Source organism: Anas platyrhynchos, chromosome 8 (assembly GCF_047663525.1).
Source record: "Anas platyrhynchos isolate ZD024472 breed Pekin duck chromosome 8, IASCAAS_PekinDuck_T2T, whole genome shotgun sequence".
Taxonomy (NCBI): domain Eukaryota; kingdom Metazoa; phylum Chordata; class Aves; order Anseriformes; family Anatidae; genus Anas; species Anas platyrhynchos.
Genome location: NC_092594.1, coordinates 36,956,638 through 36,972,176, shown reverse-complemented (window position 1 = coordinate 36,972,176; position 15,539 = coordinate 36,956,638). Strand labels below are relative to the sequence as shown.

The window sequence follows — 15,539 nt, the reverse complement described above, 5'->3', positions numbered from 1 at the left end:
AGCAGTTGTAGAAAGCTTTAAAATAAGGTATATATAGCTTTGGGGGATAATACTTGGCCAAATTTGCATGTGCCACCAATGAATCAAGTTCTTCTGTCAGTAGCAGTAACTGACCGGAGAATCCTAAAATTCAAGAGCTCTTGACGGACCTGAGCTCCTCTGTGTCTGTATGAGAGCTCGTGGGGCTGGATCGCTCCTGGCACCTTTGGGCAGCAATAAGAATCCCCCTTTTCAGAGATGTGGGATTCTCAGTTTCAGCATAAAAGAGCCAGGCAGTGACAGCTTCCCTTAAGGCAGGGCTAAATGAGTCCTCCTGCATCTCAGGCCGATGTCCTTTTGGAAAGGAAATTCCATGCAGGATGGGGGATGGGGAGAGAGGAAACGTTTCTGGTGGTCCCACATGATGAGGTCTGTACTTGTGAGCACGTACAGTGTACGAGAACTGATTGGGATGTCAGGTTTATGGCTGGCTGGCTGTCCTGTACACCCTCCATGACGGACTTAGCCAGGGGGAATCCTACACGCCGGCAGCAATTCAGGAGCAGAAGTCTTTGTCTGGGCGGACAGTTGGGGGATTTTTCCTCCCCTCCCCCTGGTGAAGAGCAGCCCTCGCTGGGTGGCACACAATGGGTCTTTGCTTTGCAGCATCTCCATCTGCGTGCACGTGTGGGATGCGTGGCAGCACAATTTGGTGGCAGGCCACAACCGTATCCCCGTTGGCCCCGCTTCGGACATGCCACAGCCTGGTTAACGCCGGAGGGACTGCTCATGTGTGTACGTATCTGCAGATTTTGGGGCCTGACATTCCCCGGGCAAACACACGCAGACAGAAACGCAGGATAACTGTGTGCAGCTGCAAGTCGCTGGTGGAAAAATGGGTGTGCTCGGGCTGCAGGCACAACGCGCTGGAAGCATTCACGCAACGCAAGCAGATGGGATCGGATGAATTAACACTTGCGACTTGGGGACACATCCTAGTACTATTAATAGTTCCCTGGGTTAGATGAACCCACGCCACATGCCGGGTAGCGTCCACTCAGAATCATCAGCGAGAACGCGTCGCGGGTCCAACAGTTTTTTCAAAGCCCCGAAACAGCTTTATTTTTGTGCATTCCTCCCCAAAAAAAAAAACACGAGTTGGAGACCCTCTGGGTCCGAGCCGAGGGGTCGGGACCTTTTGGAGGGAGGGAGGAGGAAAAAGGAGGAGGAGGGAAGAAGAGGAGGAGGAGGAGGAGGGAAGAAGAGGAGGAGGAGGAGGAAAAAGGAGGAGGAAAAAGGAGGAGGAGGAGGGCGCTGGGCCGGCTGCGCCGCTCGGGTGCGCGCCTCCTCCTCCGCCCAGCATCAGGGCCCCGGCCCCTCAGCGCGGCCATGGCGGAGCGCCGTGCCTTCGCCCAGAAGATCAGCAGGTAGCGGGGCGGCGGCACCGGGGCTGGCTGCGGCTGAGGCTGAGGGGATGGCTGCGGGGATGGGCTCCAGCCGCTGAGGGGAAGCCGGGCCCGGCGCGGCCCGCGGTCGTGTGTCCCCCCCCCCCCTTCCTCCACCCTCCGTGCCGGCCCCGGGGGGCGCCGCCTGCCCCCGGCGGGGTGTGGGGTGGCCGGGCAGGGCTGGAGGGGCCGCGGTTCCCCCGCTACAAGCGGGTGGTGGCGGAGGGGGGCGGCGGGGGGCGGCTCTCCGGGAGGCTGCCCGCGAACAAAGGCCGCGCCGGCCGCTCCCGGGCGCCCCGCGGCGTTTCCCTGCCGGGCCGCGCTGCTGCAGCCCCGGCCCCGTGGGGAAATGGAGCCCCTGTGGGGGGCTGTGGGGGGCTATGGGTGGGGGTGGAGGAGGCTGGGGGCTGCTGCTGTCAGCCCCGTGGAGCCGTGTGATGCCAAGCAGCGCCGTGTTAGACGTTGTTGTTATGAATATTTGAGGTTGCTGCGATTTTCCGTAAGAATGAGGCTTCCAGGGCCAGGTGGGAGCTGTGGGTTTTCTCTAGGTTGGCTTGGCCGGGGAGCCCCGTGTGGCCCTGGCTCCCCTCCCAGCTGGAGCTTGGGGCAGAGTTCAAGTGGGAGCCGTGGGTTTCACCGGGAGGCTGTGGGCAGAAGTGAAAAGAGGATCGTTTTCGTGCCACTGAGTGATAAAACAGCAGGTCCAGCCGGCTGCAGTTGCAGAAATCGTGATAGAGGCCACTGGAAAAGAAGCCGGTCAGAGGAAGAGGCTGGGAAGGAGGTAGAGGAGCGGCGTCCATCCCACCCCACGCAGGATCTGAAGGCAGGGGGGAAAACGCTGCTCCTCTCACACCTCTCTGCAGCTTTGGGTGTGCTCCGGCCAGGGGTTAACGTGGCAGGTCAAGGTCTGAGGAATGGAGAGGGCTGGATTCTCTGCCACCCCATTCCAGCTGGGATTGTAGTCACAGGAATAGTCACATGAGAGACAAACCCTGGAAGCAGGAGCGTTGGAGTCCCGCAGCCCCGGCGGGAAGTGAAATAAAAGGGCCCTGGGGTTAAATAAAAGGGCCCTGGGGTCACCACTGTGGTGCTCCTTTCTTCTGCCTGTGTCAGCCTTGCTCGCAGCGCAGTCAGCTCATCACACAGCAGCACGGACACCTTCATTTCATGGGGTGGTGGCCGTCAGGGTTGCAGCTGTGCCACCATTGTGTACCTTTGCATCTAAGCCGCCTGGTGTGTTTTCAAGCCCACCAAATGGCAGCAGCTCGGACTGAGCTGTAGCCCTCCTCATGCTGGCACAGAAAGTGCTGCTCTGCCTGCTCCTGTTCCCCAGGCTGAGAGATTGGGCTCTGCTCCCCAGCAAGCAGCATACGGAAGTCCCAGGAGCTGCCTTGGTGGCTGCTGGAAGCCCTCCCCCGTTCCATTGTTTAAAGAAGAATAGAGCCATCCCATATTCACGCTCTGCCCTCCGGTTTGGCTTGCTTATTGAGGTAGACATACCATTTGTCTTATTCACGGGAAATGGTCATGCCGCTCTTGGTCTGGCTGAAAGTGTGTAATTCAAGTGGGATGGACTGCAGGTCCCTGAAGGTAAATTACTTTAAGGCCTGCGTACCAAAGAGATGCAAGTCCCTAAGCTGGTTATTACAGTAGTGGTAGAAAGGAGACAGGAGGTTGGCTGTTCTGCTTCTTAGAAAGACCACAGATGCGGTCTTCACGGCACTGATTTACTGCCTGTGCTCCATTTAACCAGTGTGGTGAACCTCAAGGGTGCACGCAGGACTCCGGGGTCGGGTGGTGGCTGTTTGTTACTCCTGGCACGTTTAAATGTTAGGGTTAGCAGCTATCAGTGACTCCTGCGGCAGTTTGAAAAAACCTTTTGAAGGCAGCCTGTTAAAAGATACCTTTCTGACCAGGTTAGGCTGCTTTTTTATTGGAAGGCTTCAAACCAGGAGAGATTTTTAGCTTGAACTTTGCCCACCCCATGTACTTATTCGTTCTTCTTGACCCTATCAGAAGAAACTCTCAAGTTAAACTTGCAATAGAGAGGTAAACAATACCTGAAATCTTGCCTGAAATTGTTAATTTTTAATTGAAAATATATTGTTAATGATTTTTTTATTAAACTATTGGAGCATCCTTCTGGAGTATCATAAGACTTCTGTAGTTGCTTCTACGCTATTTTTTCCAGCCCTGTGTAAGAACAGACGTGTTTCTACATAGTGCCTCTGTTCAGCTCATATGGTTTTTGAGGGACTAGAAAGATTTAGCAGAAGGCAGGATCCTCACCAGTCAGGTGAACTACAGGCTTTAAGAGCTTTCAGTAAAAGCCAGACAAGCACCAGTACGTTACTCTTGAGCCAGCTAAGCTGCCTCACCAAGGGCTGAGTGTTTTGTCTGAGTGCTGCATGCAGCCCCTCTGGGGCTGTGCTGTCCCCTGCACGTGTCCCCTTTCCCTTATCCCCATATTTTTTTCTGGTTATGGTGTCGCATGTGAAATGGGATGTGGAAGCAAAACCTCCAGAAAGGTCAGTACCGAGTTCCTCAACGTCCCAGGCACTGAAGCAGGCTGGATCCCAGATCTCCAGTCTTTCCAGGGGCCGGCAGAGGAAAAGACCTGCAGATTTGGTTGGAATTCATATGAAGAGAAAGGAAAAATCTCTCTTTAAACATCATGCATCATACACAGCTAGGCAAATGAATGCAGCCTTTCATACAAGTCCCTGTTTCAGTGCCCTCGCGTTGCTCATGAGCCATCTCGAGACTGGGCAACGTAGCCCAGAGCTGCTGCTTCGGTCAGACCATTGCCATTCTGAAGGTGTCCATCCTTGGAAGAGTTTGTTCTTCCTTCCCTGCTCCCTGTTCGTGGTTGATCAGGGTCCTTCTGACCTCTTATAATGCACCTGCCTTACCCTTGGTTTTGCCATGCCTTTCAGCCTCATGCAGAGCTCAGAGTGTGATTTTTACTGGTGTTTTTTATTCAGCTGCTGAGGATTTTTACCTTTCCTTTTCCTGGTTTCTGGTGACATCTGGAGAAAACACTTTTCACCCTCAGGTGTTCACCTGCTTGCCCTCAGGAGCTTCTGCATGAACGGGAATCACGCAGAGCTGCATGGCACTGCTGCCTGGGGCCGCGGTCCTCAGCAGAGCCCTGCCTGGAAGGAGCTGACCCTGCTCTTGGGTCATAAATGATCCAGAAATTTCCCACCTTCCCGAGGTTTCACATTGTGTATGGACAGATTTCTGGAGTCCTCTCGGCTTGTTGTCTTTATGCCGGTGCTTTGAGGGCAAAACTCTTGTCTTTGGTACATTCAGAGCTAGTGCCTCATTTCTGAGAAGCTCCCTTGGTGCTGACGGGGTACTGCAAGAGGAGCCTTGGGGAAGGCTAAATGTACATTTGTACATTGGGCTCAGCGGGGTGCTTGAGCACTCTGTTCTCCTCCTTTGTCCAGATGCCATTTGCGTTGTCAGAACGCTTCCACGGATAATTAAAAGTCTTTTTAACAGGAGCTTCTTCCCTCTTCTCCAAAAGCTGCGTTGCTGGCCCTGTTCCGCTGCTGTGGATATCTCGTGCTGGAGTCAGCAGTGCTCTGCGAGGCTTACGGAAATCCCCGGCTGCTCGGTGCAGGCAAGAAGGCAGAGCAGCTTGTCTCTGAGGCTCAACTAGCGCTGCTGATTTGGCCTAGGCTTCCTTGTTTGTCTTCACATGAGCTGTGAAGGAGTTCTGGAGGATCCAGTCCTGTGGTTTTCACAGTCGGGTCTCCTGGGAGCTCAGCCTCGGGGTGATCCTTTCTGCCTAAATACCCAGATGTTGTCAGGAGAGCACCACAGGTCGCTTTGTACGGTGACTGCTGCTTTAACCAGTGGTAAGGAAAAAGGGAACATGTTGTTGTTCATCTGCTCTGCCAATTAAAAACCCACACTCTCCCGCAGCACTCATCGGGCAGGGTTTTTCCTCCCCTTCAGATTGTAAATCAAACCCATTCCGCTCGAAAGGAGAGGAAGTCGCTCCGGAGGAAGCAGAGCCTCGGGTTTCGGAGGCACGGCAGCTCGGGGCCAGAGCTCTCCCTCGAGCCGGTTCCCTCATGCACCACGCCGCGGACCTGGTGACTCACAGCCTGGACGGAGCCGTCTGTTGGAAACGAGAGACTTCCACAAAGTGTATGGAAAAAGAACGATGTCTCCTGCTACATGGAGGCAGGAAAGCTGAGCATTTTCACAGAGGAGTGAGAAGTGACAGCTGTCGCTGCATGGCGGTCAGTTGCTGGACACTGAGTGAGCGCTGAGTTGTGCTAACATCCGAGTCTGAGTGGAAACCCATTGCTAAGCTCCGTTTGGGGCAAAAATTGTCAGCTCTGTTTGACCTGTGTTATTTGTTTCTGTGAAAGGGAAAAGCTCCTAACCCCTTGGGTGGTACAACCCAGTGTCAGAAGGATGCTAAGGTCCTTGCGAGGTCTCGGTGAGCCTTTCCTTGGGAAGACAAGAAAAACTGATATTTCCAGTACGTTTCCTAAGCTAAAAACAAAAAGGAACATCTCTTGGTTTTGGCAGGGTGTGAGCCACGTAAAAGCAGGAATATTTTTGTGTGCAGTGAGGAAGAACAGACGTGCAAACCAATGGCTTCACTTCATTCGCGGCTCTGAGCGCTGAGAAAATGACCAGTCGTGTTTTGCTGTATAAGCCAGCTCCGAGGGGATTTTTTTTTCCTCTCCTTTGTCTTTTTTTTTTTTTCTTTTTCCCTGTGTGAACCGCATGCACACACAATAATTAACCAGTGAAGGAGGTCAGAAAGGAAGTGACTGGGGAAGGCGTGCTTTAAACATAGAGACCCTGGGCTTCGCGAGACCGCGGGCTGTAATTAACTGGAATGTTTGTCTAAGGATCCCAGGTTACATGCTGAATATAAGACAGCTATTAAAGAGGCAGTTTTTTATGTGTCCTTTTAATTATCAGGAGCTTTAATGGCTCTTCTGTTCCGCCAAATGGATTTTTTGTTCAGCTGGAGACTATTTTGAGATTTATTTCTTTTTTCTGGTTGCATTCGGCGTACCCAAGTTGGTGTAGGAAGCCTAGCTTCTAGTTGTAATGGAAACAACGTTTAGGGTTGTACTCTAACGTGACCTACTGGTCATGAATAGGTGGCACTCCTCATGGACAAAGAGCTTTACTGGTCATGAATAGGTGGCACTCCTCATGGACAAAGAGCTTTTGGAGATGGAGGAGAGGAAGCCACCTGCGTTACCGCTGATGGTGAACCCGTGTGATGAAGCCACGAAGAACCCATCCTAAAATTTGTCAGCTAAGGTGTTTGCTCAACAGAAAAGGGTTGGGTTGGTTCTGCAAAGCGCTGGGCAGGCCTGACCTGGAGTGAGCGATGGGGATGAAGCAGAGCGTTACGAGGCCAGGCTGCCAGCTGGACCACAGGGCTCTTGGACCGAACCGATGACGTTGCCACAAAACCAAGCATAAATACACTTGGTGTCTTGATTACATTAGAAGATGGCTTTTAAGCATCAGAAGCATGGTGCTTTCCAGCAGTTCATGAATGCAGTAGTGAATGCAGCAGTTTGTGAATGCAGTAGTACAGAAAGGTAACTGACGGGGGTCTGTGATTGGACTTCGGGCTTGGAGTGGTGTAGGAAGTCCTGGAAGCACCCGTCGGGAATCTGAAGCCCAGCCGTAGCCACCTTGCTCACGTAGGCAGGGTTTGGTTGCTTGTTTTGAATGTTAAATGGGGGAGCATCGGGACTTGGGGGCAACGATGCCAGTCGTGGTCACACTGGATGTTGTTCAGCTAGGACTTTCTGTGATTCTTCCTTGCAATAGTCCTCAGTGGAACTTCTTGTGTTCCTTGAGGTTTTTAATGGGATGCCAAGATGAGCAGCCATCGACGCACAGCACACGGGAAGAAGCCGGGCTGAGCAGTGCCTCCCCTGGGTTTTACAGCATTTCTCCCCCTTGGGCATCAAGTGACCTTCCCAGCAGGGATGATGTTGAGCGGTGGGATCGCAGCCATGCAGACTCATGCCCCTGAGCAGCGCTGTCGTCGTAGCTGAGCTTGCTTCTCCTGCAGTTTGGGGTAAAACACAACTGTTTTGGGGGAAACACAACTGTAGGGGAGTGAAGGTGCATTGACAGGTCCCAGCTGGGCCAGAAGAAAGGACAGAGAACCTCTGGACAGGCACGTTGGGTCCGTAAAGAGCTGCTGTGTGCAGGAGGAGCCTCGCCGAGCAATGTATGTGGGCATCCATCGGCTGTGCCTGCACGGCTGAGAAGGAATTTCCTGCTCAGGCTGTACTTTCCGTCTGGAAACAGCACGTGTCCCTTGAAGCAGGGAAAGATGTTTAGTTTTCCAGCACTGTGCTAGGTCCTGATCCTCTGTGTACCATGAGGAACTGCACGGAGTGAGAGATCAGGTTTAAAACAGATCACCTGCAATGTGGGGAAGCTTTTACATCCCATCATCTGCAGATGTGTCACGTTTTCCATGCCAAGCAGCCATTTGAATGCATCCCAAATTGTGGGGATTTCACCCCTTTTATATTGCAGGGTTTCAGCAGCCCTCGCACCATGGTGGCACGCAGCAGCTTCCCCTGCGCGATGGCTGTTCCTGCAAAGATTGCTGATTTGGCAGAAATAAATCCCCCTGACCAGGGCCGTGCCCTCGCAGATGGGGACATCTGGTTTATTTGCTGCTTCTCATCTCCGTGGAGCCGGACACCTCACATCTGGGAGGCAGGGCGGGCTGCGGTGCTGCTGCAGGGAGCAAGATGTGGCCCAGAAACCAGGCACAGCAGCAGCTTCCTCCTGCCCAGGGCGTGGGGAGGGGGTTGGTCAGCAGCTTTACAGCAAAATGGGTTTGTGGGGGAAGAATCCGGGCTTTGGGCTTTGAAACAAAAGCGTTTGTGCCGAGGCGAGCTGCGGCGTGGCACGTGGCTGCTGGCATTTCCCTCTCCCATGTGGTGCTTGCTGAGGGCTTCCCTCGGTGGCTTTGCCCCGAGGTTGTGCTTTCACTGGTGGTATCGTGTTTTACTGGGGGAAGTGAAAACCCCGAGAGAGGCTCTGGATGTGTTTCACCCTCCAGCCATGGGATGACTGACGTGCGTTTACCCTCGCTGGTGAGAAAAATTGCCCGGCGTTGGGATTTCTGTCCGGTGGAGGGCACAAGGCATTGTGTGCCCTGCTAGTTTTGTATCCCACCACCAGCCCACCGTTGCCTTTTCTTTGTGAAAAGGGAAAAGTGTTCGTGGTGACCTGGCCACTTGTTTCCCCTGTGCTGGTCCTGTGGCATATCATCCCACCCTGCCACGGAGCTGGGTGCCGAAGGGGCTGGGTGCTGGATGGGAAGGGGCTGCAGCAAACAAGAATTAGCGAGGGATGAGAAAGAGAGAGCAGAGCACAAGAGCAGATGTGTGGCTGGGCTTGGAGCTGCTAAGGGGTATCGAGAGCCCTGGAGGAGAGCTTGCCTTGGTGAGAATCAGAGAGAGCCTGCTGGGAACACAGTTATTTGTGCTCGGTGTCCTGTGTTTTATTGCCATGTGTGTGCACAAAAGAGTAGTTCACAAAGAAAAAAAAATGCACTTGCTGTTAAGAACGTGGATGTGGAGCCTTGCAGTAATTCTGTGATTCTCCAGGAGTTTAATACACGCGGTCTGGTGATGCTCTTACTCCAACCAGCGCACTGAGGGCTTGGTTTCACTCCAGCAGCAGAGGAAAATTGTCTGTGTTGTAATTCTTTTCCAGAGATGACGTTGTCCCTGTTTTGTTTCAGAACCGTAGCTGCTGAAGTCAGGAAGCAGATCTCAGGGCAGTATGGAGGGTCTCCCCAGCTCCTCAAAAACCTCAATATCGGAGGCAGCGTCTCTCATCACACAACTGTAAGTAACGCTCGGAACACGGAAGAGTGAAAGAGATGTGCACAGTTTGATTATCATTTGAAAAGAAAGTTTGGGGTCTGTTGACAGGTTGTTGACCTAAGCTGATAACACCAAGGTAAATAATTCTGTGCAGAAAAATGCTAATTTTGGAGGTCTCTGTCCTGCAAATCATTTGGTGTGGTTGGGAGTTCATGTTCCTGCAGAAGCTTTGTAGGACTCCCTTGACCAGATCTTGGTTGCTTTATCCCAGAGCAGCTTGCATTGGACATTAAATTCCACGTGCACGTCTTGGTTTCCCCACAAAGAGCTCCTTGCAAGCTTGTGCTCTTCAGGTATCTGTGTTCTCATCATTCTCAAGTTTGGGACCACAGTTAAGAGGCTCATGTGGTCTTCAGAGGAATTTAAAATGTTGTGGTGAAAGTTTGAATGTGGTCATTCTTTGGGAATGTGTATTTATGCACGTGTTTACAGTCCGCTTTCAAGAGTGGCTGAAATGTAGGTGATGTTGTGAGGTTTGCCCTCTCTGAAAGTAGATTTCCTTGCACGTCCTCCCAGTGACCTTCAAAACTTACTCAGCATGGTGGTATAAATTTCAAGCAAACTTTTTTCAGGCTGGAACTGTATTTTTGGAAGCGTTACTTGGATTTGGGTTGTTGCTCTAGGTCGTAGCAGTTTCTTTTGCAGCAGTCACTTCGAAAACAAATACTGTAGCGTCTCGCTTTCTTCAGAGAGGGGTGATTAGATCAGGCAGTGCTGGAAATACGCCCTGAATTTGGTAATCTGTACAAGCATTCTGAGGTTACAGGAGTTCTTCTCTCATTTTGGGGTAGTGTCCTGCAGAGTTCCATCAGTTCGTATGCTGCTGTGTCCCGTGTAATGCATTAAAGCTTTCTCCTCCAGGAGACACACGCATCCTTAAAGCTGTTACCATCTCAGAAGGGATCTCGAAGACTAACTTCACCTCTAGTCAACTAGAATGACTTCACTGCAGGCTGCAAGTTCATCTTTGAGGAGATAGGGCTGTGCCAGAATAGCTGGGGACTGGAGGGGCTGGAATGGGTGTTAATTCCCCAAACATCAGCTGTGTCCAAGACGACCAGAAGGCTGACACTGCTGTGTGTGCAGCCTCAGTGCTGTGAGCACAGAGCAGGAGGGGTTAATGAGCGCGGTGTGTCCAGCTAGTGCTTTATGACAGCCGACTCCGCAGGGGTGTGGAACGATAAGGCAAAGCCCTGACTTTGTGGATCTGACTATCTTCTGCATAATCCAGTCATTAGGGAAAAGGGAGGCACTGCAGCATGGGGCTGGGTGGAGCGCTCTGCGTCACGCGCCCACTTCCCTGCAGCGACAGGTAGCTGAGGAGCAGGCAGCTGCCTCTCAAGGACCCACTGGAGTCCATCCCACAGACTTCTGGGCCTCACTGGTCTCACACGTGGTCTCATCCAGTAACAATACAGTAACATCCAGTAACAATACAGTAACATCCTGCTGCCCATTGCTCTCATAAAGCTGGATCTCCTCGGTGTACCTCTCCAAGCTGTCCTTCAGCCAGAAGATATTTTTGATTTATTTTTGATAATTATTATTCATCGGTTGTATTGCCTTTTTTTCCATCTGAGTCATCTCTTCCACTTTTTCTTTCTACTTCTAATCTTTTCTGTTCTGCCAGCATCACAGTGTGCATGCTCAAAGCGTCAGCCCTGCTGATCTGCACATACAATTCTTCATGCAGATCTGATTTATCAGTCCCAACATTGTCAGCCCTCTCTTGGCTTCTTGTGTCTCTCGTTATCCTGTTGCTGTTATGTTTCCTGGTAAGTCTACGCAAGAATTTCTAAAAATCCTGGCAAAGGTCATGCTAACTGGAAGCAGTCTTTGAACCTTCCCTATCAAATTGCGTTGTGTGACGGCTGATGGGATTAGCTGCTGGTTTGTCATATTAAATTCTGTGCTGAGCAGAGATGCTTTCAGAAGTACAATTAACATGGAGAGAGAGTTTGTAGGGGATTTTCTGTAGGAGAAGTGAGTTTAGGCAAGCCATGAATCTCTGTCCTGAGGCTGCATAGTATGGCAGAGGTTTCCTTTAAGGAATTTTGGGTTAATTTCTCTCCCTTACGCATCATCATTACGCATCTGTTCTTGCCTGTTCTGTTTGATAACAAACATTTTGCAGAGAGAAAGCATTACTGCTGTTAAACTGAAATAGCAATTTGCTGTGAAGTTCAGAAGTTTGTGTCATAAGACTGGCATGGTGAAGAAATGGAGATCTGCATGGCAGTTCTGCATAGCTGTATGGGTTTAAAAACCCATGGTAGGATTCATGGCGTGGGTTTACATTTTAATAATGCAATGATTGAGTTTCAGGTGGATATGCCCACAATGGCACCAAGTTGTACTGCTGAGTGTGTGACACGGACCTGGAGGACTCGTAGAGGTAAAGCAGATGTGGTGTCTCCTATCCAGTGCATCTTGCTCATCATCCTGAGTATTTATGTGGATAGATGAGTCCAGATGAGGTCACACCACTGAGGCTCTGCTGGGAGTTGCCAGCAGCAGCTGCTTTTGGTAACACGTCTGTGAGTCTGGTGCTATCTGATCGTATCCAGTGTGATGTAGGCATCTGTAAGAAATGTGTGGTTTTGTGAATGAAAGGCCGAGTGCTGTGTGTGCCTGGCCCTTCTGTTTCTTGCTGGCTGAAGCCAGTGCAGGAACTTTTCACACTCAACAGACTTGGGTGTGGTTGAACCCAGGATAAATGCAAAAACTGTCAGCTGAATTTTAGCAAGTCTCTTTCCTTTTGCTTCACAAGCAACAGCCAAAATGCTGCCAGAACTGTTTCTAATTTTGTATCTGGTGGAGCTGGAGAGGAGATGCTGCTTTTGGCTGACTGTACAGGAGCTTGCAATTTATTATTGTCAACCTCCGCCCTTCTGCCACTTTGAGAGCAGCTGAGTTTAATTGTATGTCCCTCAAACCACAAGTACAGGTCCAAAGCCTTCAGAGGCCTTTCCTGTGTGCCCTTACATGCTGAATGGATCTCACAGGACGCAGCCTTTGCAGCATGGAGCTTTTATTTTTGAAATCCAGAAGAGGAGGCGCTGACAGGTTGTTATGGAGAAATAGGAGCTGGTGAGGTCTTAGTACGATGAAGGAGCTTTTATTTTCTGAAGCTACTTCTGCAAGTCCCTCTAAATCCACTGGCATGTAGAGTGTGTGTTTACACCTTGCTATTTGGGTTCAGGATCATAAGCCACGGGCTGTGCTCGTCTTCTGTGCTTCGAGAGGTTCGGTGTTCCCTTGCGGGAGCCTGGGCTTCTCCAGCTCCCCCTGAACAGCTGCTTAAGAACAATTTATGGGACTGAATTCACCGAAAACAGAGATCTTTCACTTCCTTTTCAAAGAATTCCCCAGCATCTTGCAGGACGGGATATTTACTTTGTTTATTTGATGAACCGGACTGTTTACTACGGGCTATTATAGTCCCTTGTGACTAACCACTTTCATTTCTATTCAAGTTTGTTTTTTTCTGTTGAGCAACTCCTTGTGCTCACCGGTGCTTGTTAACTCTGCCTGCTGACCCTTGCACCTCTCCTTTCTGCCAAACGCTGCGGTGTGGCGGAGCATCTGAGGATGCTGCAGTGCTTTTACCTGGATGCAGCCAGGTGGTTGGGCAGCGGTCAGACTGCCATTAGCTGCTGGTGGAGTGACTCAAAGCTTTCTCAGCATCCTGATGTGCCTGTCTTGGGCTGCTGTTTAATGGCTGTCTGTTGTGCTGCTTTGGTTTAAGAGTAGAGTTTAGGACTGTAGCTGCAAATGGGCCCATACTCCAATTTTCCCCTGTGTTTGCTGGCCTTTTATGAGAGCAGATGATGTTATCAAAGGACAGAAAATAAGCACTTGGTACATGGACTTCTCTTCCTTTCCTGATGTGTAGTTGGGCTGTTGTCTTGTTCTGTGTTCTGCAACTGTTGTTGCTTAATGACACTGATATTTTTAAACGTAGCCAATCACTAGTAAAATCTTGGATTTCTGAACACTTCATTTCTGAGTGCTAAACATAGTCATTGATGTGGTTTTGGTGGTTGTCCGAAGGTTGACTTTTTTCTCCAAAAAAGTAATTTTTCATTAAAAAAAAAACCAACAAGCCCTCTAGGGATATATTTTAATTAGAAGACCAGCGTTTCACAGAACTTGCAAAGAAGCAGGAGGTATGTATAAGCAATAGTTTTACAGCAAAATGACAGCTGTTTCCAAAGGACTAGAGGTGATATTTCCTATCTGCTGGTGTGTGTTATTGCAGAGCTGAGCACTGCTAAGAGGAGGAACACTGGTGTGAGAAATGCTAATTAGTCAGGGAATAAAGGGGGGCTGGATTCTTGGACATGATGTGATTCGACCACGCATCTGAGCTGCTTTCGGCGCACCATTTTCTTCATGTACAATAAAGGTGCTGACATTTATGTATCTTTGTAAAGCACCGCCAGGTTTATGGGCATTGTTAGGGCTAATTGAAGCTTTGTCGCGGGTTTATTGGATGTCAGGCTTGGGTTCTGTAAGTGCAAAGATAGTATCTAATTATTAAATAAGAGAATATGGTGTAATTGGATATTTCCATTGTTTATTTTAGCGTCATTTAAGAGCAGAAGAAAAGATAATTTATGCAAATGAATGGAAAACACTGCAAGGGAAAATCTGACAATATCCTATGCGGGATAGAAAAGGGCGTTTTGAAGTGTTCAGAGCCAAGTAATTTTATCACCAAAATTACTAAAATGAAAAGGAAAATGAGCCAAGTCTTAATGTTCTCTCAAAGCTGATTAAGGCTTAATAGTGACTCCTATTATATGTATTTCCTGGAGGTTGTGCCCTGCCTGGCTGAATGGTCTGTCCTCAGCAGCCAGGGGAGGATGGGAGAGGCATCCACATCCTCTTCCCTGCCTCCTCCCACTGGGGCTTGCTCACAGTTAACTCTGCTCTGGTGCAGCCGCTTTCTTTAGTGAACCCAAACTGCTAGGTACTGGTTATGGGATCAGCAGAGAGTCCTGCTGCAGGGGTTGAGCTTTTTACATAGAGTTGGTGAGCCTGGTGTTTACGGAACGGCTGCTGAGACTCGTTTGTCTGCAATAATTTAAGCAGTTTAAACATTAGCAGAGATAACTAATCTTAACTAAATGCTATTACACCAAGTCAGTTCACTTACTTACAGGAAGCGTTACGACAGGCCTGCTAAGAAATACTCAGAATCGAAAAATGCAATTAAATCCTGGTCTTTGTTTATTCAAGTTCGTTGTGACACATCTTCAGGAGCAGAACAGCCAGCTCTGAGCAGTGGAACAGGAGACCCGAGGCTCCCAGAGCATCATCGGTCAGCAGTTTGGCCGGGTGCTGGTGCTTCCTACTGGCTTCCCCAGGAGCTCAGGGCAGCGTTGAGATGTTGTGCCCATCCGTACCCAAAGCATGGTTCGTTAGCTGATGCTTCGCTCCCCACAAATGCAAACCAGCAAGGTCCGGAGGGATCTGGCTGTGCTGCTCTGATGTATTGTTTCTGCCAAAAGTCTGTGAGTTTTCTGCAGGCTCTGGTCAAACTGTGTTTGATTTTTTCATCTCTTTAAGAAGAGAGCTTTGATGTTTCCTTTGTCTCGGTTTCGGGGCTCTCGGTTTCGGTGCAGTTTATCAGAGGGTAGCGATCTCTTTCAGATCTGTCTCAGCACTTGCATTTTCTATATCAAAGTCTTTCCGTTCTTGAAATACTCCTGTGGTGAAATTACATAAATCTTAGTCATCAAAGAAGGTACTTTCTTCTTACCCATCCTTGGAGGTATAGCTCGTGTTTTCTGCATTTTGTAAGAAGCTGCTTTGGTATTCCCAGATAACTAATTAATCTCTGATTAATATTTCTATACCCTAATGGCTCCTTACATTAGCAGCCAATTATAATAGCAAATAACCTGGTGATATTTGTACATAAAACTTCTGACTGGTTTTGAGACTGGGTGTTAGTTATCCATAGGATCCTCTTTAGATAGGTATGATGTATATTTACAGATATTTTCTTTTATTAGAGGCTTTCCACATTTCAAGCTTTGTGACATTATACGAATTTGACACCAGTTACAGATCATTGGTCTTGTCTGTAAAAATAATCCAAAACTCGAGGGTAAGTGCCTGTAGAAATTTTTGCTTACAGAATGCTTACAGAAACTTTTGAGGGAATTTAATAGATATTTTTTCCTTTGCA

The 15,539-nt window shown here is 49.6% G+C and overlaps 1 protein-coding gene across 16 annotated transcripts in view; it reads left to right on the top strand.

The window, feature by feature from the left end:
* Positions 1–1,238: 1,238 nt before the first annotated feature.
* The window catches only part of DOCK7 (dedicator of cytokinesis 7), a 97,624-nt gene continuing 83,323 nt past the window's right edge, over positions 1,239–15,539 (top strand). For 14 of the 16 annotated variants that reach the window (XM_072041443.1, XM_072041445.1, XM_072041442.1 and 11 more), the window contains exons 1-2: positions 1,241–1,406; positions 9,196–9,301. In XM_072041443.1, the coding sequence (XP_071897544.1) occupies positions 1,369–1,406; positions 9,196–9,301 (144 nt within the window). In that variant the 5' untranslated portion in view covers positions 1,241–1,368. Of the gene's footprint in view, positions 1,407–9,195; positions 9,302–15,539 lie in introns of all 16 variants that reach the window. The other 2 variants (XR_011810839.1, XM_072041444.1) reach the window with 2 other exon arrangements.